General features: G+C 41.0%; 1 protein-coding gene across 6 annotated transcripts in view; it reads left to right on the forward strand.

Moving 5' to 3' along the window:
- The window catches only part of ERN1 (endoplasmic reticulum to nucleus signaling 1), a 32813-nt gene extending 6655 nt beyond the window's left edge, over positions 1 to 26158 (forward strand). The window contains exons 2-22 of one of the 6 annotated variants that reach the window (XM_042032271.1): positions 2537 to 2648; positions 11241 to 11274; positions 12177 to 12293; positions 13050 to 13122; positions 14243 to 14365; positions 14972 to 15073; positions 15495 to 15756; positions 16357 to 16435; positions 17152 to 17314; positions 18117 to 18235; positions 18561 to 18743; positions 19321 to 19576; positions 20315 to 20405; positions 20735 to 20924; positions 21425 to 21524; positions 21977 to 22176; positions 22387 to 22534; positions 23028 to 23155; positions 23744 to 23867; positions 24108 to 24175; positions 24385 to 26158. In XM_042032271.1, the coding sequence (XP_041888205.1) occupies positions 2537 to 2648; positions 11241 to 11274; positions 12177 to 12293; positions 13050 to 13122; positions 14243 to 14365; positions 14972 to 15073; positions 15495 to 15756; positions 16357 to 16435; positions 17152 to 17314; positions 18117 to 18235; positions 18561 to 18743; positions 19321 to 19576; positions 20315 to 20405; positions 20735 to 20924; positions 21425 to 21524; positions 21977 to 22176; positions 22387 to 22534; positions 23028 to 23155; positions 23744 to 23867; positions 24108 to 24175; positions 24385 to 24591 (2879 nt within the window). In that variant the 3' untranslated portion in view covers positions 24592 to 26158. Of the gene's footprint in view, positions 1 to 2536; positions 2649 to 11240; positions 11275 to 12176; positions 12294 to 13049; positions 13123 to 14242; positions 14366 to 14952; positions 15074 to 15494; positions 15757 to 16356; positions 16436 to 17151; positions 17315 to 18116; positions 18236 to 18560; positions 18744 to 19320; positions 19577 to 20314; positions 20406 to 20734; positions 20925 to 21424; positions 21525 to 21976; positions 22177 to 22386; positions 22535 to 23027; positions 23156 to 23743; positions 23868 to 24107; positions 24176 to 24384 lie in introns of those variants that run through there. The other 5 variants (XM_042032270.1, XM_042032272.1, XM_042032273.1 and 2 more) reach the window with 5 other exon arrangements.
- Positions 26159 to 26201: the final 43 nt, after the last annotated feature.

The following is a 26201-nucleotide window of genomic DNA, read 5'->3' on the forward strand; positions in this document are numbered from 1 at the left end:
AATCTTGCTTGTTAAATGCTGATTTAAGGAAAACTGGACTAATGATGATAAATCAGCTACATCATCCTAAGATGTCTGGGGAATTTGTGTACAAAAAGACCTAAAGGACAAAATTTTCATTAATTACTTTGATACAGTGGCTACAGTAGTTTAACGAAAGTAATAATACAAATGACTGAGATCTCATAACTTTACAACAGAGCCCCCTCTTTTCTCTTACACCCAATCAGGTTGTTAGGCTTGAAAGATACTGTGAGTTCAGTTCTGACCAGTAACATCTTGAGCTGCGTTTTTATAGGGCAGTGTGAGAGGAACTGTTATACACTGTCCCTGCTTGAACAAACACTGCAAAGTTTAATCCCAGATGTAAAATATTTTATCTAAGTGCAGATGGCTGTGCAGCCTGCATAATTTAACAATGTCAGGTAATGAAAACTATATTTATGTCTTAAGATACTTCTCCCATTCTTTTTCTGGCCTTCCAGCAATTATTCCTAATCTGTGGTTTGTGTATTGTTGACTTTCATTTTTTCTGCATTGTGTATTTTACAGTTGTCTCCTCCAGCTGATTATGACTGGAAAGAGGCATGTACAATATTTATAGGTGCAACCTGAGCATTGGCTAGTTATACTGTGTTATATTATCCTTTTAGCTCTGTGCTTTGCCTGAAAGTATAATCCTTTCGTTGGATTGCACTAAAATGTATAGTTGTTCAAAGAAAGTTATTCCTATAAGCATGTGTTTTAATTTGGCAATTAAGTATTTTGCTTTGCAGTAATTCTAACATGACCAGTAATTGTTTTTTACCATATAATTAATTGAAGACATTGTTAATTATGTAAAATGAATACATTTTCTTTTCATATGGTAGGTTAAGAACTATATTTAGCTGTGAAACTTTGAAATGTGGCAGGTGTCACACAGATGAGCAATGCAGATAGAGCCTACAAATGGCAAGTTACTTGAGTGAAAACTTGAGCCCTGGGAAATGGAAATGTGTCAGTCTTAGTGATGCCTTTTCTTGGTCTTAAAATCAAGAGTCATACACGGTTAGAAGGGGAAAAGGGATTTTACCTTGGTATTTATTTTAAGGATCCTTAGGTGCACACGCCCAGGTCATATGCATCGAGATGCACCCTGCCGAGGCTATCTCTGAGTCTGTCTCTGCCCCCCCAACATTGGGTATAACATTATAGGTTTTACTAATTAGCATATCTATCAAAGATTCCCCAATGAGAGAGGCTCAAGTGAGCCCCCCTCCCCAAGGAACCTTCCCCTGGATGGTTCTATCTTGGTTTACAGAATGTGTTCTGGAGATGACCTTGGGGTCTGGGGCACACTGATCCCTAGCTAGGAAGCTTCTAAAATGTTGAGTCTCTTAGCTTGACAAACAAGTCCAAGAATGTAGGCAAAAAGCACTAGGAATACAGAAGTTGTAAAAAGGTATAACAGGGGTATAAAAGAAAAGGCAAAAATCTTCATGGCATTATTAGGATGTCTGGGATCATCTTTAGGCAGGAAGAGAAGAGTAGACATTAAATTAACATGCTTATTCTGTTTTGTGTGATGGAACACCTTGGACTTAACCTCACTGTTCTCACAATAACTGCATAGTTCAGAGTCCTCCATGTTTGAGTGATGCCCTTTTAATAAAATTCCTTGCTCTCCAATGGCCAGGCTCAAAAGCTGCTTGGGCTGGAGGAAGGACAGTGGCACTAAACTGTTCCCCAGGAGCAGAATAAATTGGAATGTGAAATGGAGGTTTCAACCTTGCAGCCAGCTGCTTTCTCAGAGGTGCCTGTGGATATGCTCATACTTATGAGTCATATTCCTTAAACAGTGTTATTTACTCTGTGCTGCAGAAAGACAATACTGGGAGACGTGAGGTATAAAAACAAAATTAGGAGGTTTAACAGTATGGATCTCCTCCAGCCTTTAAGCTGCTTCCATCCTAAATATTTTGCCCTTCCTCAGAGGGAGCTGACAATGCTTGCAGCTCCATCTGTCTCAGCCACAGCCAGCCTAGTAGAATGTTGGTCATTGTTCAGTTGTATTTATCCAGGTTCTACCCAGCCTGTGTCTTGTCTTTTCTTGGTGACTAAACCTGGCAGAGTATGTTCTGTGTATCTTGGAGGAGCATGGGTTTGACATAGACATGTGGGTTCTCTGAGCTGCTCTGAAGTTCTGTACTTTTCGTAACTTACTGCATGGTCTTTTTGTCAGTCCTTTCCTAGATTAGCCCTGTCTCTGGTCTCTCCTAACTCTAGTACAAGAAGACTTTGATATCAAATTGAAAATGGAGGTGGAGTTAAAGCATATCCCAGTTTCTGTTTCTAGAGGAACTTAGCACAGTAAGATCCACAGTGTTAACAGCAAACTAAATTAAACTAAAAATCACTGAATTCAAAGGGACAAGGAAGTTGTTCAGTCTGTGCCTTTAAAAGAAGGGATGTTCTAGCCCATGTACTGTCTGACAGTTACGAGTAAACTCTGTAGTAAAAAATCATATTCATCATATGAGTATTTTTTTTCCAGAACACCAGCTCAGTAACTGTGCCAGAAACACTGTTGTTTGTTTCAACCCTGGATGGAAGTTTGCACGCTGTCAGCAAGAGGACAGGAGCAATCAAGTGGACTTTAAAAGAAGGTGAGCAGGAGGTGTCCTGATGCCCTCTACTCAATAGCAGAAATAACAGTCAAATTATTTGGCAATTCCAACTGTTGTAGGATGAGGTAAATACTTTCTTTTCCTTTTTCATTTTGCCCTTGTTCCAGATTTAAGCTACAGTGTTTCTGGGGTCATGTTCATCTTCATAATTCCACTTGTAGGTATTTTCCAGGTTTACGTGAGGTTTTTTTAGGTTTGTGGGGTTTTGGTTTTTCCCCCTGAGTGTTTAAGCTGTAGTGGTATAATTGGTAGGTACCATGCTTTTTGGGAATGAGTGCAGTATAGGCAAACATAGAACAGAATAGGTGTGTCAGCTTGTAGAACTGAAGGCAAAGGGATTGCATGATTCTGTCTCTGGAATACCCTACATTCACTGGTACAGTGCATATCGTGCAAACCTTGGGGATTTTTTCTATAACAGATGTTTAGGAACAGCACAGTTTTTTAAATAAAAGAACTACACTTGTGTAAAGAAATTTAACATTGTTCAGTGACTGGAAGTGATTTTGTAATTTTACTTACTGAGCAGAGCTAGAGCTCTGTCTTCATGAAAAATTTGGTATTTGATGCAAATTTTGTTGAGTGGGACTCTGATTATGTGTGTCAGAGGTGATAGCAGTACTCTCCCTTCACTTCTGGAAATAAATTAGAAGGTCAAATGGAAGGAGTCGGTGACTGCATCATTCTGTCCTCTGTTTTTAAATCCAACAATTTAATAGGTGAGCTGAAGTAGTGGGAAATGGATTGTGCATATCTGGTGTCTGCAGTACAAACCAGTTGTTCTTCTTTGTGAAGCCATTTGTATTTGAAAGCAGATCTACCAGAGAAAAAGTTAACTTCTTAAATGAGCAAAGAAGGCTTTCGTAGCTCTTTTTAGAGTAGAAAGGGCTAAGCCTAGTATTTTCTTGAAGGATCTTGGTTTTCTCTCATCTCCTGTTTAAATTTAGACCCCTCCTTTTCCTGAACAGCTCTGCCTAAAAGCAAGTTGTCAGCTTCCTCATTTGGTGTTGCTGTAGGCTAAGAAAAACTTGCTGGTCTCTTTGTCATTCCACTGACATGAACATACCCTACCTAGTCCTAGTTTAGAAGAGTATCACAACTGGCATTGCTTTGCATCCACACTTAGTAAGTAGCAAGAGGTTTTGTGAGGAAGAAATGAACACACTTTGGTAATGAAAAGGATCTTGATCAGAGTGTGTTGCTCAAGGAACTTCCCTTGTTTAAAAAAAAAATTGTTGCAAAACTCTTGTCGGTTCTGTAGTGCTGCCAGACTGGATAATCCAGTTTTATGGGACTTTTTGTTTTCTCTCTGCTGCTAACTATATATTATTCTGCATGTTATGTACATGAGTTGTGCTCACTCGATTTTTGCAAAGCAGTTATTGCTCATTAGTTTATTCCTGTGCAATAGAGCAACACACAAAGGTCAATTAAAAAAAACCCCAACCTAGTGGTCGATATCATTGTTCCAAGATGCCTCCTGAGATAACTTAGTTAAGTGGACATGAAACAAGGGCCTATACATATAAATTGGTGAATTAATTTGTAATGGGAGGGGGTTTATTTATATTTGCAAATCTGTATTTGTTGGTGGTCACCTTGTGGGTGAGAGGCAGTGCTCTTGCAGGTGCCATTTCACCCTGATTACAGCAGATGAACCGTGTGTTGTAGCTCAGGTGCTTTGAGAATTTGTGGAGGTTACCTGAAGTGCTGCAGTGGCACTCACCAGGAAGGGAACATTTTATTACTGCACTTGAGCAGCAAGGTATTTAACAAAGGGCAATTCAGGTACATTTTATTTTCATTGGGAAAAAAAAAACAAGGCCATGTTCATTATCAGGCAGTGCTTAAACAAACATGAATATCTTGCCATGTGTGGCTTGTTTTAATTTAGCACTGAAGCTTATCTTAGGTATGTGGAGTAAATGAGCCAATGATTATCACCACAATAACATGTTTGGGTTTCCTGCCTTCATGGAGTGCTGGCAAGAAAGGCAGTCAGAATACTTGTGCTGCCCATAAAGCAGGCAAAGAATAGGTCAGTTAGAAATAGGACTTTCCACTGTCAGAAATAAGCTGTGTCCCTGCAGTTATGTTTGATGAGACTGTGGCCTTACTTGTTGAGGGTGCTTAAAATCTTCATTTCCTGTTGGCTTCGATGGGTCTTGCTCTCTGACAGCTCTCAGGATTTTTCAGTGAACAGGTAGCTGATGCTGCTCATTTCCTGGGCCTTGGAAAGCTGGCAGTGGTTGGAAAGTTTAGAGAAAAACCCATATTCCTCCTCCCCTGTAATTTCTGAGAGACACCTTTGCTTGTGCTGTGGCCCTGCACAAACACCTGGTGTTGAAGGCACTCATTTAAAAGGCTGCAGCTCACATTTCACATCAGAGGCTGAACGAGGCTCTTGGTGCCACCTCTGATCAATACAAGGAGCTGTCAGCCGTGAGTGACAGTGGGACAGGCTCCCACGTTTTCTGCACTTGCCACTAGCAAGATCCTTAGTGAGATCCTCAGTAAGGTTTCTTAGGATGAAACTTCTTTCTGATGGAAATAAACCAACTTCTGTCATTTCCTACAGACCTCTTTGAAAGGTACAGAGATGCAGCACTTTAGATTTGTGTTTACATGCAAGTAAAGTAGACAGAGAAAAGAGATGGTTCTGAGAACCTGTTGGTAGGGTAGAATCTGGGGAGAGCTTTCTTCTTTGCTGTCAGACTTTATTTCACAGTTCTGATTTTAGTGTGAGCTTTAAGAGTGTGATTTTAAGACTGTCCTGTTCCCTCACATCTTTGTAAAACTCACCTCGTATGTCTCTGTTAACTCAAGAGCTTGGTTTATTGAACACAATATTGAATTTGAGATGCTAAGGCTGCAGTGTTTCAAACTCTACTCTTGGACAGGATGTTCCTCTGTTCTTCCCTCTGTCCTGTTGTACTGTTCAAAGGGATCTCTTTTTTTTTTCACTCACCAGCTCCTTAAAAGCTTTCCCTTAAGAACTAATTCAAAGTATTTTTGCAGAAGAACATTTAATATGTGCAGATTTGGATCCTCATTTACAGCCAGTAGAAATTTTGTTATGATCTTCAGTTCTCTGTAGCAGTCAAAAAATGATGGCCCACAATCAATTTAAAAGGTTTTGATTTCCAACACCTTACTCATAACCTGTAGACTTCAGTGGGCTCTCATGATAAGACAAAGATACAAAGACTGTATCTATTTATGGGATCCAATATACAGATTTTAAAGGGCAAATCTGAGGTCTGTAGGTCCTGCTTTAGTGGTTTTTCCCAGGCAAGAAAGAATATCTTTGTGCATAGTTGTAAATTAATAAGGATTGTCAAAACAAAACAATTGTAGAACAGTATTGTTTTCAGCAAATTCCAGAGCACAGTTTGTGTCTCTAGCTTCATTTGCTGTCCCTGCAGCAGCAGATGAGGATGACATGGGTTTAAACTGGCCCGTTAGCCCAAACCTTGTGGTAGGGCCTCAGGGCAGGAAACCGTTTTTCCAGCTCATTCCAGTGGGGCAGTGACTTATTCACAGTTTCAGTCTCCCACTTCTCCTTTTCAGTCATTGGCTCTAAGGGCACATTACAGTGATGAAAACATGCAACTTTATCTTGTACATTAAAAAATACTCAGATTTTGGTCAAAGGGCAAATTTATCTTATTAAGTATTTGTGAAATGTGGAGAAAAGTCAAATGCATTATATTTAGCATATGATTACAGTTTCAAAAGGCATTTTTCCATATATGTATGCAAAGTGTGGGTCAGAACCATCCAAAACATGTCATATACTTCTGCCCACTCACAAATGTATTCTGGCCATGATGCAACCAAAACTGGGTTGAGACATCTGCCTGCTGCCAGGTCAAGATGTTAATTTTGGGGAAGTGTAACAGAGTCAAATAATTTACCAAATTACTGGACAGACACTATGTTAACAGGTTTCTAATAACTGCTGTACTTGTGAATAAACTCTTGGAGTTCTAGAATAAATCTTTGTGATGCAGAATCAATCTCCCTTTAATTTTTTTTTTCCCTTAAAGTTATTTTACAAATTTTTTGCTAACAGAGGCTGGGTTACCAGTTCAGAAAGCAGAAGCTGGTGTGTGCTGACTTGTAGGTTTTTAATGTAGGAATCAGTAACATAATCTGTCTTAGTGGAGGCTGTAGGAAAAACAAACCCATGGAAATACCTATAGAAAACTCAATCTTCTCTCCAGCACTGGAGATATTTACAGGATGGTGTCCTGCTTCCTAACATACCCCCCACTATGCTCCAGAGTTGTTCTGATGTCTGTTTTCATAGTCTAGAAAGTGGAAAAAGCTTTCTGTAGGAGTTTGCAAGAATTTGGCTTTTCCCTGGTACATGGAATGGAAGAGGGAGATGTATTTTTACATGAGGGAGAGAGAGATGTATTTTTATCACAGTTTTATCACATTATCTCTGTCAAGCTTTCGTTCTAGTATAGAATAGTTGCTGCTTTGTTCATTGTTTGTGACCACTGTTGTTGGTATTGGAACAGATCAGGTCTGTTAGAGGGACTTACCTAATTACAGGGAGCTGCAGTTCAGAGAATTTTGAAAGCAGGTGACGTGGTTCCAGTCACAGCATGTCAACACTTGAGTGGGGAGCAGCTGGAGAGGAGAGAAGGCCTCAGTGCTCTGACTTTTGCAAGAACTTCTTCTGTTAGACCCCTTAAGGAGCAAAAGGTGACTTCAGTCACAAGAGGGAAGCATATGAAAACTGTTGTAAGACCTGGCAACAATTAATTGAACTTAAGGTTCTCTTTTTATGTAAAAGTGTTCTTATTTCAAAATAAACTTTGAAATAGAGATTGGAACAGGTCCCAAACCACATGAAAGTGAATGTGAAGAGTTCATTGTCTGTCTTCAAAGGATCTTTGCAGAGCCACAACCTGAGTTCAAGATCATGAAAGTGTTAAGAAAATGAGAAAATTTACATCACCTCAGTAACTAAAAATGAAGAGAAATGGCTTTCCACAGCTGGTCTTTCCACGTGGATGGTGCTAGTAGTGAGAGGAGAACTCCTTTCACTTTAGAAAATTAACTCCTCCATCCTTGGGAAGAGCCTCATGTGTGGAAATGAATCAAAAATCCATAAATGCTTTCTAACAATTCATTCACAACACTTCAATGTGCAGGAAGCCATCAGAATAATCAGTGTTTTGGTTCATGTGCCACTAAGTACTAAAAAAATTTCTACTGCTTTGTCATAACTTCTTAATCTGTTCCATCTACCACTTTCTTATCTTTGCTCATAAATCGAGTTTCAGTTACTAAGAAATCAAGTAAAAGCAGGATCTTTTTCACTTCTGATGAAGCACATGATGTTGAAGACAGGGTACTAAAGAGAAGTTCAAGGACTTTCATGAGAATGATGCTTCTGTACACACTGAACAGCTTGGGATTTGCCATAAGACTAATTCATGTCATCTGATACGCAGGAGTGCTTCAGAAAAGCACTGCAAAACATAGACATTCATGGGACTTCTGGCATTGTTTATTAAAGTGTAGGAGACATTTATTGATGACACTGGAAATTGTTATAAGTGACATTTTCCCAACAGCTTTCAGAAATACAAGCTTAGGGGTAAAAGCTGAATGTGAGTAATTATTGCTCATAGATACATGTGTTGTCCTTTCGCTATTGTGGTACTATGTTGGCAATAAAACCATGCAAAAAATCTCAGATCTTTGAGATAACTGGAGCAGAGTGGAGCACTTTATTTTGGTTGATAAAAATAGATTGCCCAGTCTTAGAAAATTAAGTGAAAACAAGCTATTAGCCCAAAAATGCTTTGCCATATTACTATTCTCCACCGTATTTTCAGGGCAGAGAGGGAGCTATAGGAAAGCATTACTAACCAGACTCTCCTGCAAATGTCATGGAGAAACCAGGATCAGTTGCTAGAAGATATAATCTACCTTTGAAATTTCCTGTAATTGTTCATGTTTTCCTGATCGTTGTTTGAAAAAACCCCTGAAATACTGAGGTGTTTGAGGCAATCACACTCCTTGTTCTGCTGATGTGTCCTGTCAGTAACAGTGCAGTTAGAAAAGTTGGAGATTGATTCACACAGTAGAAGTTTTATACTATTATTTCATATAACAACTTCACCATTTAATTCAGAGAAGAAACAGTCCTTTTATTAAAATTAAAAGTTTCTGAAGATTATTCTGACAAGAAACTATTTATGTTAGTCTTACGTCTTGCCCAGGTTGACTAGAAAGTGATTTTATAGAAAATCTGCATTGTTGTACTTGAACAATAAATATACAGACAATTGTCACTTCAAAAACAAGTTGTGCAGCTTTGTTACTCCTAATGATCATTGGAGGAGATTTTTAGGGATAGGACAGAGTTGCCCCAGTGCTGTGGCGAAGCTGCTGTTGTCTCACAGGTGAGAGTCGCTGTCACCACAGGTGGGAGTTTATTTTCTTACCAAGTGAGACACTCTCTGTGTAATCAGTTCATCAAGGGACTTACAACGTTTATTTGGCTTTTGCCTTTAACAGTGCTTGTAGCATTTACATTAAGTCTTACTTAACTGAGCCAGGTGTCACTTGCTCTGATTCATGATGCTGTTTCTTTCACAAAACTGAGCATTCCCTTCCCATGAAACATTTGTGATTACAAAACCTCTTGTCTTTGGTTTTTAATATCTCTCTCTTCTTTTGGGTCATTTCACCCAGACTTAGGGATACTCTGAGTACATAGACTTGGTTGCTTTTAGTAGTTCAATCCAGCAGCTCAACTGGAGTCAATCCACTTTATATGATGGTCAGCAAATGCTTTTTTCTTGCTTTTCTCTAGACATAGGGAGCTGATGATGTAAGTCACCATGTATTGTATTAGATATTATAAAGCTTGTGGAATACTTGAAGCAAACACTGAGAAATAATTGACGTATAATCAACAAGTGGGTGGTCCCTCCCAACACATCCTGAAACCAGTTTCTTCACACAAGGGATAGAACTGAATTGCTTGATGTAGTTAATGGAATAAAAGTCTGACTAAGCAGCCTGGTCTGTAGAGACAGATACAGATGAGTCACTAAGCTTCTTTGTTTGAATGTTAATTATTCTTAGGGCCTTTGATGTGCGTTTGGGTTCTCAATGAATTAAATGGAGTTTATTTTGACACCTTTGGGAATGTATCCTGGAGCATTATTTAAGCTGAAAGAGAAAAAAATGACATATAGTTATGTTTTGAACAAAGCTGCTCACTGTTTTAAGAAGAAATCAATGAAATAAAGATAACTGTACTGTTATCCCTCATATCCTGCTTTCTTTCTGTCTCTGGCATTAACTGTGCATCTTTGGGTGGCTGCTGCTTTCAGCTGCGTTGCAGCCAGAGATCTGTTTGGGTAGGGGGTTATGCTTTTTTAATCTATGTAAAACCAGGTCATCCTTGCAGGCCATTACCATCAAACCCAGCAGTTGGTGTGGTGCCATGCCCTGCAGAGTGATACAGATTCTGTAAGCCCCGTGTACTGAACCCTGAATTTGCTGTTCTTGTCTTGCTTAGCTCTGCAGATATCCCAGTACACTCAGGCTGCCCAGAATCTGTGCCAGTTTCCCAGTCAGAGGCTCTCAAAACATCATTGTTTTTGTTCTTATTTCCTTCCTGTTGCATCATGATGTATGCACAGAGACAGAAGAGGTGAAAAAACAATGTTTGCTTGGTCATGGTTCATCCTCTTACTCAGACTCATTCCAGTGTAGTTTGATTTTCCCTGTAGAAGTGGAGATACTTGGAGGATTGCATCCTCTTGGCTTCTGAGGTATTTTCTGCCAATATACCCATTAATAAGCACGTTTGTCTTGGAAATTGTAGACTATGTCCTATAAATCAGGATGCTTCTGTGGCGTTGGCATCAGGAGTGAAAATCCCATGATTCAGGATTTTGTAAGGTCTTAGTAATTTTGAGGTATTTAGTGTTGGTAAAACCGAGCAAAGAACTTCACAAGACTTTCTCAGGTGCTTTGTAGTTTCCCATTTTATGAACCAAGTTCCAGGAACAAGAGGAGGCTGCTGACAGTTCATTTTCAATCTGTGCATCAGCCTTTCTAAAAGGAGTGAGATGTTGCAGGCCTGACTTAATCCTGTATCTTGTGGATACAAAAATGCTGCTAGCAAGGATTTTCTTGCTATTTTTTAAGTCCGTGAGAGACACTTCTCTCTCACAGAGATAGTAGCAGAGTTCTGTGAACAATGAAACACCTGCAGCCTTGAAAAGTCTTGTTTATAGTATAGTAGAAAAATATTTTGACAATGGATGTTTTAGGATTTTAGCCGATCACCCCAAGGGGTGGCTGATCCTTTGTCCAATTAGACTATGAAGAAAAAAGTCTATAAAAGAGTTTGTAAAATAATTAAATAAATCAATCTTTCTGCACAATTCCTGCCTGCAGGATCTTCTCTCCTCCTCCCTATGGCTGCGGGACATGGTAATATACCCTAGGGCATTTTTTAATAGTATCTTGTGAGTTCAAGGGATTTAATTGCCAATATTTTGGCATCTTTTTTCTCTGTGTGTGCAGATCCTGTCCTCCAGGTGCCAATCCATGTGGAAGAGTAAGTCTGTTTCCTTTATCTCATTTATGGTTTGTTCGATTTTCTTTGACATCTTGAAATTTGGTTTAATTTGAGCCAAACCCATCTGTGTTCTAGACAGACTGCACACTTTACAGGAGGCAATTTAAGGTGGTTTGGGGAACAGATAGAGGGACAGAAATAGCTACATATAATAGCTAAGAAAAATACCCTGTCTGTAGCCTGTTCTCTGGAGCCGTTGCTGGGTTTGGACATCAGGGCTGTGAATGGTGCCACGAGTGACAGGTGTGAAGTGACAGAGCCAGGACTGATTCTGGGTTCTGTACTTACTCCCCTCAAACAGAGACTAAAAACAGTGAAACACAGGAAACTCCAACCTTCACCACCGCAACCAGAACCTGCAAATGACACCCTTGAGCTGTAACTTCAGATTGGTCCCTGCAGCAACCTCACATTTAGCTAGAAAATTTGGGGCTTTAACTTTGCCTCTGAAGTCAGTGGTGACATCCTTTCTTTTTTTGATCATAGAATCATAGACATTAGTTTGAGTTTGTTTGGGGGTCTTTGTGTAGCTTGGGTGAAGGGATCTCTTTACCTCTCAAATTTACTTTTGGCAACTCTTTTATTGTTTCTTGCCTTCCTTATGCTCTCTGGTTTTGTTTATTTGTTTCGTTTTGTTCTAATTCTGTGTCATTTTAAGAGCTTGTAGGTTTAGTTTAAAAGCTTTCATCTGAGTCATTGCCTGCCACATTTGGATCTTTGAGTATTCAAATACGTTAGTGGTCTTAAGTTTTATCAGTTCTGAAACTTCCTTATATTTTTTAGTTTTCACAGTTAATAAATGAAACTTCAAAAAATTTAGTCAGATGAAGTTCTCTGTAAAGCCAGTGCTAACCACAGTTTCTTTCCTGTTCTCTGAGAAGCACAGTACATTTTTTGTCATTTATAATTGCTGCTTAAATTGTAGGCCAGCATTTCTTCCAGACCCAAATGATGGCAGTTTGTACACACTTGGTGGCAAGAACAGTGAAGGCTTGACTGTAAGTATATTTTTTAAATTCTCTCCCAAAAAGTGCCCTGATCAGCCTCATGCCTTTGCAGAAGGAAAACATATTTTTTTAGAGCAGAATGTTGCCACCTTGTGATTGTCAGGAAGTGATTTCTGCTTGAAAATATCAACACCATATCTTGTCTCCTTGTATGACTTTTCTGTAACTTGCTAAAGTAATGATAATTACAAATAAAATTTGTGTTTTGTTATCCAAATACTGAATAATCTCTATGTGATTTGATGGGAAAGGTGTACCCGAAATAACACCAATCAGATGTGTCACTCCCACCCAAATACTTGCATTTCTAAAACCATCTCTCAGAAGCAGGATTAATACATGCTCTGTGCTAACCCCTTTAGAAGGTGTCTTTATAGGATTTAGTAAGCAAAAATGCTGAACCTTTCAGATTAGTCATGTAGGCCACAGCTACTGTCTAATGCTTGACTTTCATTTTTAAACTTCATGGCGATACTCAAATAAAATGTTTGGCTTTCTACAAGATTTTTTTCCTCTGGCAGCTGCTATGATTTCCCTTAAGAACTTCAGTATTGGTAAATATTTTAGTATTTACTCTGGCTGAATTCCCAGGTTTTATAGAATATAGAATAATAGAAATATATAATTTATATTATTTATAGAGTAATAGAAATAACCAATAAAAAAACCTGTCACCCTTTTCTGTGAACAGATGTGAAGACTATCACATCAATATGGATGAGCTTTTATTGTTTGTTTTTCCCCTAGAAACTTCCATTTACTATCCCAGAGCTGGTGCAGGCATCTCCTTGCCGCAGTTCTGATGGGATCCTGTACATGGGTGAGCTCAAATTTTATCTCTTTTAGATTGTAAGATGTTCAGCAGCTACAAAATGTGGAGACTCCCAGACAGACTGAAGGAAATAGGCCTTATTTTGGGTATTAATTATGGTTTTTTGTAAATCTTTCCAATGACAGAAAATCTGATTAATATAGAATGCAGTTACTGTGTGGTGATTAAATACCAATTGTTTTTCCTGAAGGAGAAAATTCCTTTTCTAAGCAGTGGAATGCCTGTATGGGGTTTTTTGGTTTCTTGAGATGCAGTCTCTCAACAAAATGTGATTTCTACTTAAAATCTTCTTATGATTATAAATGTTATTGACTGCCTGATAATTAGGATAAAATTAGAAATCCCATTGCACCACAGTTACACATCTTCCATTGTCTGAGGTACAGTCAGTTCATTTATAATACAAATAATAAATTTGTGGCTCACTGTCCTGACTCATTCTAATTGCAGATGGGTTTGGGAGGAGAAAAGGAGTGTTACTTATCACAACAGTAAAATATGTGAAGATTAGAGTGAGCTTAGTGTTGGGATTTTTTAAATCTCCTGAAGGGCCAATACTCCTGGTTCTCCACTTCATGTCTTGCCAGTAAATGAGAAAAAAATGTTTATTTGAAGCTTCTAAACATGACATACCTGTACTAACTTCAAAGAAATTCTTAAGGTCATGGCTCACAAAGTCTTGAATGGGATGTTTGGATTACAATCCTTAAGCAATTTGATAGGTGTAGACCCTCACTTTTTTTTCCCCCACCTCCTGTCATTCACCATGAGCACTTCAAGTCTCCTGAGAGCTGAGTCTTAGAGCTCACAGGATCTGCTGCACTCAGAGCACTATTAGATTTTATATGTGAAAAAATCATTCAGCCAATAGTACTTACCGTTCTAAATACTGTATTTGGGTTTGGGGTTTGTGGTCAGTAGTGCAAGTATTTGGGATTGGCCAGTAGTGCTAAATGAAACTAAGCCTGACTGTGAAAAACCGTTTTATTAAAAATGCTTTATTTGTGCTAAGTCCATGAGTCTACTAAAGAAAAAAGAAGACTGAAAAGCTGAATGAAAGTGCAGTTTTTCCAACTGAATGGTAATGTAGCTTAAATTATGATTTCAGGTAAAAAGCAGGATATTTGGTATGTGGTTGACCTCATGACTGGGGAGAAACAGCAGACCTTGACTTCCTCTTTTGCAGAAAGTCTTTGCCCATCAACATCCCTCCTGTATCTTGGGAGAACAGGTCGTATGCTTTTTTTTCCTGTAGTTTAAAATAAAATCCTGTTTTTTAAAGTTTCGGCTTATAACAAATGACCCCGTGGTCAGTTCAGGTTTTCAAGTTTATTTCTTAGAAAAACTTCTGTAAATTACAATTTTAGACTGTACATAGAAGAATTATTAACTGTAGCAGCAGAAAGATAACTGGTTTTTAAACTTTGGCAGTAGGTCCATTATTCTTCTTGTTGACTAAGTGGCATCTGTATTGTAATTAATGGTGTATTCCAGTAGCAGCGGAGAACTGTTTGCTCTGTAACATACAGCTTTTAAAAAACTGTTTAAAGAAGATGAAAATAGAGCAGATCCACTGACATCACAAGTGTAGTGTGCTATATAACTGGTAAAGTTAGACCAACACCATGGAGGTGCTGACTATAAGCAGGAATAAGTGTCACAGACTTGTTCTTTAACCTCTCTATTAATGTGTTCCTTAAGTGGGATAGTGTTGGGAAAATGAAATGCTGACAGCAGTGAGTGGTGTGTAGTGTTTGAGGAGTGTCTCAGATTTGAGAAGATTGATTCTATTCTCTCATAGGTTTTTTTGCTTCACAGACTGTATGTTTTTTAACAGAGTACACGATCACAATGTATGACACCAAAAAGAAGGAGCTGCGATGGAATGCCACCTATTTTGATTATGCAGCTACTTTGCCTGATGAAGACATAAAATACAGTAAGAATTTAATTGCTGTCTCCCTCCTGCAGTGGGGTTTTGTATATAGGCAAAAATACTCTGATTTTTTTTGTGCAGTGCATGTACTTCTGCCCATTTTTATCCATCACATACTGCAATATCTAAAGCCTGTTAGGTAGCTTCAGGTAAATTGAATCCAGGAGGGTGCAGCTCTTGAAGGTGTGATTCCTTAAAATCAGTGAGAAATGGCAGGAGAGGCAGCAAACCTGAACTGTGGTGCGCAACCTGATTGCAACGCTCTTGAATGGCAGCTGGACTTGTATCAGCCCAGTTCTAGCCACGGCTTTGCTGCTCAGCTGCTGTGCAGGGAAAGGTGTGATGGTGACTGCAGGCAGAACTGTTCCTGTGCATGATTAAAGCTGCAGAATGCAGGTAATCTCCACACATCCATGCATTGCAGAAATGTCCCACTTCGTGTCCAATGGGGACGGGCTGGTGGTGACTGTGGACAGTGAGTCTGGCAACGTGCTGTGGATCCAGAATTACGCGTCCCCTGTGGTGGCCTTTTACATTTGGCAGCGAGAGGGGCTGAGGAAAGTCCTGCACACTAACGTGGGCATTGAGACCCTGCGCTACCTGACCTTCATGTCTGGGGAGGTTGGACACATCACCAAGTGGAAATATCCCTTCCCAAAGGAAACAGAGACCAAGAACAAACTGACGTGAGTTTGAGATTCTGCTGTTCTCACTGTCCATTTGACAGAGCTTTGTCATTAAGCAAAACAGTTAAGGGTTGTGCTACAAGTTGCAACATGGTGAAAAGAATGCATAAAAGCAGTTCTAGCTCTCCAGGTGTTCTTTTATATAGTATTTGATCTTTCAGTGTGTAAAGTCAGAGACCAAACCAAAAAACTTATAAACGTAGGAAGTTCCTAAGTTTATCAGATGTTCTGTGTTGAATAGTTTCTCAGAATGTGGAATTAAATTGGTTTTCCTAATGTGAAGCCTTTCACACTATAAAAATGGTGCACAGCATTTTTGCAAATGCCAGTTTTTGAAAAATGCAGAAATAGAACATGAATTATATCAAATGAGCAACAATGCTGTGAATAATGAACTGACAGTGCTTTCATAATTTAAAAAAAAAGGCTTCATAGTACAGCAGTACTTCAAATAATTTTACAGATCAAGGCTTTTTGAGATACAAATACTGATGATTTGGGAAGCTCCTGCACTGTTCTGAAGGGTTGTGTTGCCCAGGTTTTAGCTGAGATGGTAAAACATCCATTTGCCTGCTGCTAACAGTGACTGTTTTTCTGCAGCCCAACCCTGTACGTGGGGAAATACTCCACGAGTTTGTACGCATCGCCCTCCATGGTGCACGAGGGAGTCACTGTCGTGGTAAGTGGGGAGCTGCTGGGTGGGAAAGTGCCCTTATGGGATCAGTGCTGTCTTGGGCTTGGAAAAAAGGTTGAAATGGAATCATGCATAAAAATATATTAAATTAAAGTAGAAAATAAAACACTGAAGACTGTACATCTACAGAAACTTGAGGGTTTTGCAGATTTCTATCAAGAAATGCATAGCAAATTAAGTATTTCCTGAAACAATTAACACCAAACCCTAGAAGGCATGACCATACTTCTGTAATCATTTCCAATGCTGCAAAGCAGTAAGTGCAGCTCCCCAGAAATTGTGCCAGGCAGGCTCAGCAGAAGCAGACCGGAGGTTACTGCTATTTTTGGTGCTTTGTGGTTCATGTTAAAATTGCTTGTTTGTTCATCAAAGTAACTCCCCATAGACAGGAAACTGCATCATAGTTCTGTTTTGCTCACTGTGGCTGCCAGGTAGGAAATACAGATCCTGCTTAACTTTAGGGGAAAACAAAAAAAAAGGAGTAATCTCATCTCCCAGGCAACATGTCCCTGAAAAGGTCCAATGTCCAAGGTTGTGGAAGCAGCTGCTAAGGGTATAATGGCCGTGTTTGCTCACAGTGACTTTGCTGCCAGTAATCTTTGCTTGCCCATCCATTTCAACCTCCAGTTTTTTAATTTAGTTGCCTATTTAAATATTCTAAGGTCACAGTAACAGTAATTGTAACACTGATCTCTCTGTAGCCCCGTGGCAGCGCCATTCCCTTGCTAGAAGGTCCAAAAACAGAAGGAGTCACCATTGAAGACAACGGCGAGTGCGTGATCACGCCCAGCACTGATGTGAAATTTTCGGGCAGGCTGAAGGAAAAGCACAAGCTCAACTACTGGAATGACTGGCTGCTGATAGGTGTGGGAGGCCCTGTCTGGCCATAATTACTGAATTCTAGTAATAGTGTCCAATTTATCCTCATTTGCATATAAACTAATGTGTTACATATCCACCTGCCTTCTGGTTTTCTCAAGGCTCCTGCCTTATTCCGTCACAGGGTGAAGTGCTCCATGTGTGGAAAGTTACTTATTGCTTATTTGCCCCCTCCCTCAGAGAGGGGTATAGTAATTTATTATTTACAGTAAATATTGTATTTGGGTCCTTTTGGATTTTTTTACTGTGCATGCAGTTACCTTAATTCTCATCATATGGATCAGACAGTCATGTTTGCTCCATTTTGTAAACAGATTAAAACACAGAGGCTGAAGATAATGTTTATTAATTGTCAGCCTATCCTGTGTGTCCCAAGTCCCTGAATTTTGGAATTGACTTTTCAGTGCATTTACAATTCTGCTTCAAAAATGAGGTGAAGTTCAGTTTTAAGTGATGACTGGTGATAATTGAGTGATTTATATGGCAGGAACTCTAGGGCAGGGACAGTGTGCAACTTCCAGCTTTTTTAAGTGCCACCTTTCTCTTCCCATGATCCCTTTCCTTGTTAATACCCTCCCTCCTGCAGTATGTCAGGTAGACAGTTCATGTTCCTCTGCAGCTCTCAGTGACCTCTGCCCTCCATTTTCCCTCTCCTTTCTCTTTCCTGTTCTATACATTAGCATCGTGTTATGTGATGTTCTCACTCTTCAGCAAAGATTCTGCAATCAAGGATATCTTTCCTAAAAAAGGACAGCTTTCTGTTTCAACAAGTGTGTTTTATTTAAAGGGCATCATGAAACACCATTATCTGCCCCCACAAAGATCCTGGAGAAATTCCCAAGCAACCTACCGAAGAGGCCTGAAAACGTGATTCCAGCTGACTCTGATAAAGCCACTATTGAAGAGGTTTGTGATGAGAATTATTCTCTTACTGCATAATAGAAGAATATAAAGGAGTGGAAGTTGGGGGAGGACAGAAGGAAAGCTGCATGGAATTACTTCACATTTTTTGTATCAGATGTTCATGTACTTAGCACATAGAATCACTGGTATGAGGAAGTGTCATTTCTTGTTTCAGAATTAAGGCTTTCCGCTGCTTTTGTTTCTCCACGTGCAAAACTTAGACTTTGGTAGGTTTAGAAATTACTAAAAATGATGTAGCAGAAAGGCTGGCTATAAATGCCTCATTACCCGCAGAGATACTGAGCTAACAGAGCTTTCTTTGCCTCAGGTCATTGAAGGTTCCTCAACAGAAGGGCCTCCAGCTGCTCCAAAGGATATTGAAGAGACTCCTGCTCGGCCCATCCCACGGCCAGAGACTCCGGTGGACTCCATGCTGAAGGACATGGCCACAATCATCCTCAGCACCTTCCTGCTTGTGGGCTGGGTGGCTTTCATCATTACCTACCCAATGGTAATGCTGACCTGGCTTGATGTGCTTTTGAGTGTTGGGAGAATCAGGAACATTGTAGAGCCCAGAAATGATACAGGAGTTAATGACACACTCTAGGGATTTTCCCTCTTCACAGATGTGCACTGGGGAGAAAAGGCACAAGTTTGACTTAACAGTGATTTCTCTGGCCATATGTGCCAACTCTGGAGAGGTTTTCTTTTCCATTCACCACCCACCAGTTGTGGGTTTTGTAGGTATTACTCTTTTTGGACATGATCTTAGCATTATTGGCCTTACTGTTCTCTTCCTCACCTGAACCACTGTCAGGTTTTGGATCAAAGCCTTTATCCTTCAATGGTTTAAACACACCTGGTCAACCTAGTAACAGCTTTTTTAACCAAGCCATGTGATTTCTCATCTTGGCAATGGAAGTCCAGAATGAAATAGAAATTGTGAGTGAACATTCCTCAACCTGTGTGGTTGGCAGGGACAGGGCAGGAGAGTTTGGCTCCCACCTTTTAGAAGTAGCTCCCCAATAGCTGTAGAGTTCCCTTACATGACCTGACTGCCAAATCTTCACTGAGGTCCTTTCTCACAGAGTGTCCACCAGCAGCAGCAGAGGCAGCATCAGCTGGAAGAGAAGATCCAGCTCTTGCAGCAACAGAAGCTGTCCTTTGGTGCTCCCAGTGACCTCCCACCCGACGCAGATTTCTTGGACACATCATATGGCCGGATGGAAAGCTCAGGTGCCAGCACCCCAAACCTGTCCCCCAGAGCATCAAACCACTCTGCCTATTCCAACGTCTCCACATCTGATGTTGGGAGCTGCCTCTCCACTGAGCAAGAAGAGGGAGGTAAAGTTGGCCCAGTGTGGTTTATTGTGTCTCTATTTCCCCAGTCTTTGTGATGGTACAGGAGAATATTACTGATGATACTTCATAGCGCAGCAAGATGAAAAGAACCATCGTCCTCATTCAGGCTGAGCCCTGCACACCACAGGCAGGTCTCCATGCCCTGACCCTCAGCAGGATTGTTGCTTTACAGTAACAGCCAGCTGAAGGCTTGTGCTTTCCAGGGCAGCATGTTCCTGTCACTTGTAGCCATTCTAGGGAGATACTAATTCAAATAGAAACATGTATTAAGATGATTAACTGGACTCAAGAAATGGGGATTAGGCAGTGCAACCTTCCTGCCTGGTCTTCCTGTGCACTCATTTGCCCCTTCAAAGGCTGTTAAACCCACTTCCGTAACTGTTAGTCAGCATTTCTTAATTCAACATCTATAAACTTTTAGAAAGAATTTGGCTGCTGAGAACCACTCATTTCTCACAGCTGTGAGCCATAATCTTTCCAGACCATACGTCAGGAGGTGTGTGTAAATGTGTTTTGACTCTTGATGTTGGCTCACTGGGTCACCACAGGGTATTTGCCTACTCAGGGTAAGTACCAATGTGGACATACTCATTTCTTTTGATCATATGTGTGTTAAACATGAGCTAAAAGACTTTTACAGACTGGCCCCAAAGTCTGTGCTGTTTAAAAGGCTGCTTTGCCCCATCCTAAACCAGTGCTTGTTTTTCTTTTCTTGTTCAGATGAAGAAGCAAACCGAGTGGTTGTTGGCAAGATTTCGTTTAACCCTAAAGATGTATTGGGACATGGAGCTGAAGGGACAATTGTTTACAGGTAGAAGAGAATGTGTGCATTAAACAGACCAATGTTGTGTTTGTATTAGGTCCCTTTAATTCATTTTTTTTATAAAAGCCCTCACATCTACTATGAACAGAAATGAAACTTTTTGCATATGTCTGGAATATTTTCATGCATTTTCTTCACTAGCAAAAACTACTTTACTTCCCTAAGAAGTGTTTACTGGCCAAATGTACCTGTTTCCAGGTACATTTCCATGTACCTGCTTTCATTAGGCTCTACAATGGCTTCTGTTGTCACATTTTCTGTACATGCTTTGGCTCCAGAGTGTGAAGGGTTGTTGTGCCTTCCCTCCCTGGCTGCAGGGGCTCATTTGATAACCGCGATGTGGCAGTGAAGAGGATTCTCCCTGAATGCTTCAGCTTCGCAGACCGGGAGGTGCAGCTGCTGCGCGAGTCCGACGAGCACCCGAACGTGATCCGCTACTTCTGCACGGAGAGGGACCGGCAGTTCCAGTACATTGCCATTGAGCTGTGTGCTGCCACCCTACAGGAGGTGACCCACAGAACTGGGAACATCTTCTCCCTGGAAGGCCTTCACTTCCCTTGAGCTTAAGTTGCTGAAGTGCCTGATGCAGGAGATGTTCCATTTACTCCCACTGCCACCTTTGTAACAATTACACAATCCTAGAACAGGGGTGTTTTCAAACCTTTAGGAAGACATCGCTAACCCTGGACTGATTTACGGACAGAAGCTGTTGTCCTTTGATTTTTAACTTCTTGTGAAGGACTCCCTTCTAGTCATCCTCCCCCTCCTACCATGCAGACTTTGAAGACTCTCTTCTTCTTTCTGGAGCACAGTGCTATACAGAATTCTGTCTCTGAATGAGACTTCAGAGATCATCACCTTCAGCCAAAAAAAGGCTCTTTGCTGTGTGTTACCAGCTAGCACAATTTACCCAGTCTCATCTTTTTGGGACGGTGAAGTGCATGGATTTATTATTTATGCAGCCTCTAAGCAGTGCTGTGGCTGACTCTCCTGGTTCTCTGTTGCAGTATGTTGAGCAGAAGGCCTTCAGCCACCATGGCTTACAACCCATCACTCTCCTGCAGCAGACAACATCTGGGCTGGCTTACCTGCACTCCCTGAGTATTGGTAAGAATGCCTCTCCTTTCAGGACTGGAGGGAGGAGTACATCTTCTTAATTGGAAAAAGAAGAGACACTGGCCTGGTACTGGTCTGTTCACCTGGCCTCTTGTAAGGTGTCCATGCCTATGGCAGGGGAGTTGGAATGAGACGGTCTTTAAGGTCCCTTTGAACCCAAACCATTCCATGGTTTTATGATTTGACATTGGCCTTGTCCCTGCAACATTCTGCAGCCCCAGAGTACTAAAGCAAGTCCTTACTGTTGGTACAGGGTGCTGAAGTTTTTAGATAGGAGTAATATAAAACATGATGGAATAAAAAAATGAGCCTCTACCAACAACAATCATTGGAAGTTATGACTTTGGTTTAATGAATGGTGGTTCAGCCTTGTGAAAGGTTCATTTAAAAATTTACAAAGATTGTTGGGAGTGCCTGAGTGGATAAGTGGATGTTTGTAACAGTTCACAGGGACCTGAAGCCCCACAACATCCTCATCTCGATGCCCAACGCTCACGGGAAAGTCAAAGCCATGATTTCAGACTTCGGGCTGTGCAAGAAGCTGGCCGTGGGCAGGCACAGCTTCAGCCGCCGCTCGGGTGTGCCGGGCACCGAAGGCTGGATTGCCCCAGAGATGCTGAGTGAAGACTGCAAAGAGAACCCTGTAAGTCCTCGCCCTTCCCAGGCTGCCCAGGAGCAGGCCAGATCCTACCATAGGCAGCACTTGGCGCCTGGGCCTCCGGGCTGCCTTGCAGCTCAAATGTACAAGTCTGAAAATTTCCTTCTGCTCTCAGATGCAAAATAACCACCCTGTGACAATCAGAGCTTTCAGGGGGAAAAGACGTTACTGCTATTGAAGGCTGTTTCTTTGCAGACGTACACGGTGGACATCTTTTCAGCTGGCTGTGTCTTCTATTACGTGGTGTCTGAAGGTGGCCATCCCTTTGGCAAGTCCCTGCAGCGGCAAGCCAACATCCTGCTGGGAGCATACAGCCTGGAGGCTTTGGATGCAGGGAGGCATGGTAAGGACTGCACTGCAGGGATCAGTGAGCGACCCAGCCTGTTAAACACCAACACCCAGGACAGAAACAAGGCCCACAAGAGAGGAGACTTGTACTCCTCAGGTCCTCCTGAAGTAGAGGGCCTAAAGTTCTCAGAGTTAGTGCCCCAGAGCATTTCTGGAATACACAATTTGGAACCCTGCAATCTTGATTGTGAAGTTATTTCCTGTATTTAAAGGGTGAGAGAGAGCTGAACTTTGATATTCTTAGTCTTTGATATTCTTTCTGTTGGTTGCCCAGCACATCTGTGAGGGCAGCACTTGAACTAGCAGGACAGGAGGAAGTAGAGACCATAATGAATTTCTGAAGTACAAAATTACAAAATTTTACATTTCACTACAGCGTAGAGAAAATAAAAGAGAGAGAAGAGTAGAGAAAATGTAGAGAAAATAAAAGAAGTAAGAACGTAGAGAAAATAAAAGAAGTAAATTTCCCCGCACCCTCTTCCTTACAGAAGACATTGTTGCTCATGATTTAATAGAGCAGATGATCAACATGGACCCTCAGAAACGGCCGTCTGCCAGCTGTGTTCTCAAACACCCCTTCTTTTGGAGTCTAGAAAAACAGCTCCAGTTCTTTCAGGTTTGTGATGACCTTTGCTCTCCTCTCAGATCTCAGGGCTCCTGTAGACTTTCTTCAGGTCTTGAATTCAGTCTCTCTTTTGTGCCTGTTTGAGGTCATAGAATCCACAGCCTTAGTATGAGGAGTGAGGCAGCCCAGCTGTAATACCTGGGTGTAGCTCCTAAGCAATTGGCTTAGTCTTACAGCAGATCTTTCCCAGGGGGCCAGAACTGATGTTACCAAGGTCCATTGGTGAAAAGAAGGTCTCCTCTAGCAGCTGCAGTACCCACAGAGAACATGGCCAGGAGGGTTTTCAAGAACAGGAGTGAACATGCACTCAATCCTGATGTGGGGTGGGAAGTAGCTGAGGACTTGAGATCCTTTCCAGCCTTACCTTCTCCTCTGTGCTAAAAAGGCTTTGGCAAAGGGTGAAACAAATCATCTCGGAAACTTCTGTATCCATTCCCAAGCACTGTCTTGGAGTGACGTGCAATTCTAACTTTATTACCAGGACAGGCTGGTAATAAATAATTGGCCAGAAGCAGCAATTTGAAAATATTGTGAAAAGCTTGGAAATAAAACTAGAAATAATCTGAATGTCTCTTCCAGGATGTTAGTGACCGGATAGAGAAAGAATCTTTAGATGGTCCAATAGTCAAGCAATTAGAAAGAGGTGGAAGAGAAGTGGTGAAAATGGACTGGAGAGAGCACATCACTGTTCCTCTTCAGACAGGTAACGGACAACATTTTATCAGAGTGGGAATTACCTGCTGTTCCCAGTTTGCTGGGACAGGAAAGTGAGGATAACACTGTCTCAGTTTTGGCACATCACTGTTACTTGCCAGTAAAGCATTTCTTCAAATTCAAGTATGTGTTTATATACTAAAACACACCTAGGATCTGTGGCTGCAGACACACACCCCAGCACCAAAAACTGCATCACAACACAAAAAAAAACTTGTTTCTCTTGCAGATCTTCGAAAATTCAGATCCTATAAAGGTGGCTCTGTCCGGGACCTTCTGAGGGCAATGAGAAATAAGGTAAAGGAGTCTTTTCTTCATGCACTCTCTGGTCCCGCCTCTGGCTGCTGTTGTTGCCAGCCTGTGTCAGACCCTGGTTTAGGTATTGAACTCCTTTACAAGAAACCAATAGGAGGTTACTGTTTCCAGGAACACCAACAGCTTTGTTTGCAAGAGGCTCCTGAACAAACCCTCTGACTGAGCTTTTCCTCTTCTGTTTTCCTCCACAGAAGCACCATTACAGGGAGCTGCCTCCTGAAGTGCAGGAGACCCTGGGCTCCATCCCAGATGATTTTGTGTGTTACTTTACAGCTCGTTTCCCTCGCCTGCTCCTGCACACCTACCACGCTATGCACATCTGCTGCCATGAAAGACTCTTCCAGCATTACTATGCTGAGGACTTTGCAGAGCTGAGCCTTACAGGAGACATGGTTTGAGAGGAGAGGGATGGAGCTTTCCTCTCTGGGACCAACATTCCAAGCACAGGCCTACCCTTAGCAGGGAAAAGTGGGATCAAAGAGCTGAATTCTCTCTCTTTGAAGAAACCAAGCTTCCAAAAAGTGCCTTGTACCTGTGCCTGTGCTGGATCAGGACATAGTGAAGCCCAGGGTGTGAATGGTAAAGTTTGAACCCTGGGGATGGAGTTACTGACTCCAAGGCAGTTTTCAAGACTGTGGAAATGAAGAGCAACAGCTGGATATAACCATCACCCAATATCCCTGTACTGTATGTGATTTTGTAATGGATGTGTTTTACTACTACCAAAAAAAAAAAAAAAATTCTAATTCAGTGATTGAAATCATATAATTACTCGGGACTGGGATGTGCAAAAGGAGCCCCTTGGTTGTAGCAAATCATCCAAACCTGCCATTGCACTGCTGCCACATTAGGCATTAGGCACACCACAGTGATTGCAAAGGGAATCATTCACAATTATCCAAAAAATGGTATGAAAGTACCATTTCTGTTTAATCAGTACTACCCTGGAAAATTAGTCCCTCATACTTGAGCAGAAACAATGAAGTTTTAAAAAATACTGACTTGAAACATACTCTGAAAATAAGCCTACTCTGAAAATAAGCCTTGTTGTTTAACATCAACCAGTATCCACAGAAGAGCTTGAACAGTCCTCAACTCACAGTATGAGAACAGATCTGCACAAGTATCTGCAGCAAACACCAATGGCAGCTGAGAGCTGCCTGTGACTCATCAACTGCAAATGTCTCAAGGGGTAAGAAAAGGCCACAGCCACAGGGCCAGGGGTGAGACAGTCCTGGGAAAAAGGACGTGAATCAAGAGCTGTTCAGAGAAGTGAAATCAGGGCAGTGTTTAAGGGGTGCCACAGAGCTGTAAAACCCCATTTTCTGTATGTGTGGGCTGGTAATTCCATCCATGGGAGCCTGTGTGGTTAAAGATGCAGTATTTCTTTACATTGGCCCTGAAGCTGTGACAAAGCATCACATGTGCTAGGATGAAGAAATGCTGAATGCTAATGTAGCTGGGGTGTTCTTTTACAATATATTTATTTAATGTATTTATATTTATTTAATTTTTACTACAAAGTGGTATCAAATCCAAGTGGTACAAGTATGAAGCATGCCAAATCAGTCTTAATCAGTTTAGTGTTTATATTTAATCATCAGATAACAACTCGAAGAGGAAAGTGATACTGCATCTTTCAATGGAATTGAAGGCGAAATTACAAAGTGGGAATGTGTATGACTGTGCCATTGTGTCTTAAATAAATTATTGCCAGTAATATGTATGATGGGGTATGTACAGCTACTTTTCTGGAGATACTTTACAGGATGTTTTTTTCCTACTTTTACAAAGTGAGAGCAATTTACCTAAGATGCCAAACTCTGCAGGTTACATGTTTCTAAAGCTTGAAAACATAATCATAATTTTACCTAAAAAGATTCAAAGCCTATTTAATATTTTTGTATTTCTCATGTAAAGGTCTTTTATAAATCTACTAAATAAAGACTTGTACTCAGATTAAAACCCCACAGCTTTTAGTGACAATGCGTGCCCAGGGAACCCAGCA

This window comes from Corvus kubaryi, unplaced genomic scaffold, assembly GCF_017639235.1.
Source record: "Corvus kubaryi isolate FWS band 111438036 unplaced genomic scaffold, C.kubaryi_AGA036_p1.0 37353, whole genome shotgun sequence".
NCBI lineage: Eukaryota > Metazoa > Chordata > Aves > Passeriformes > Corvidae > Corvus > Corvus kubaryi.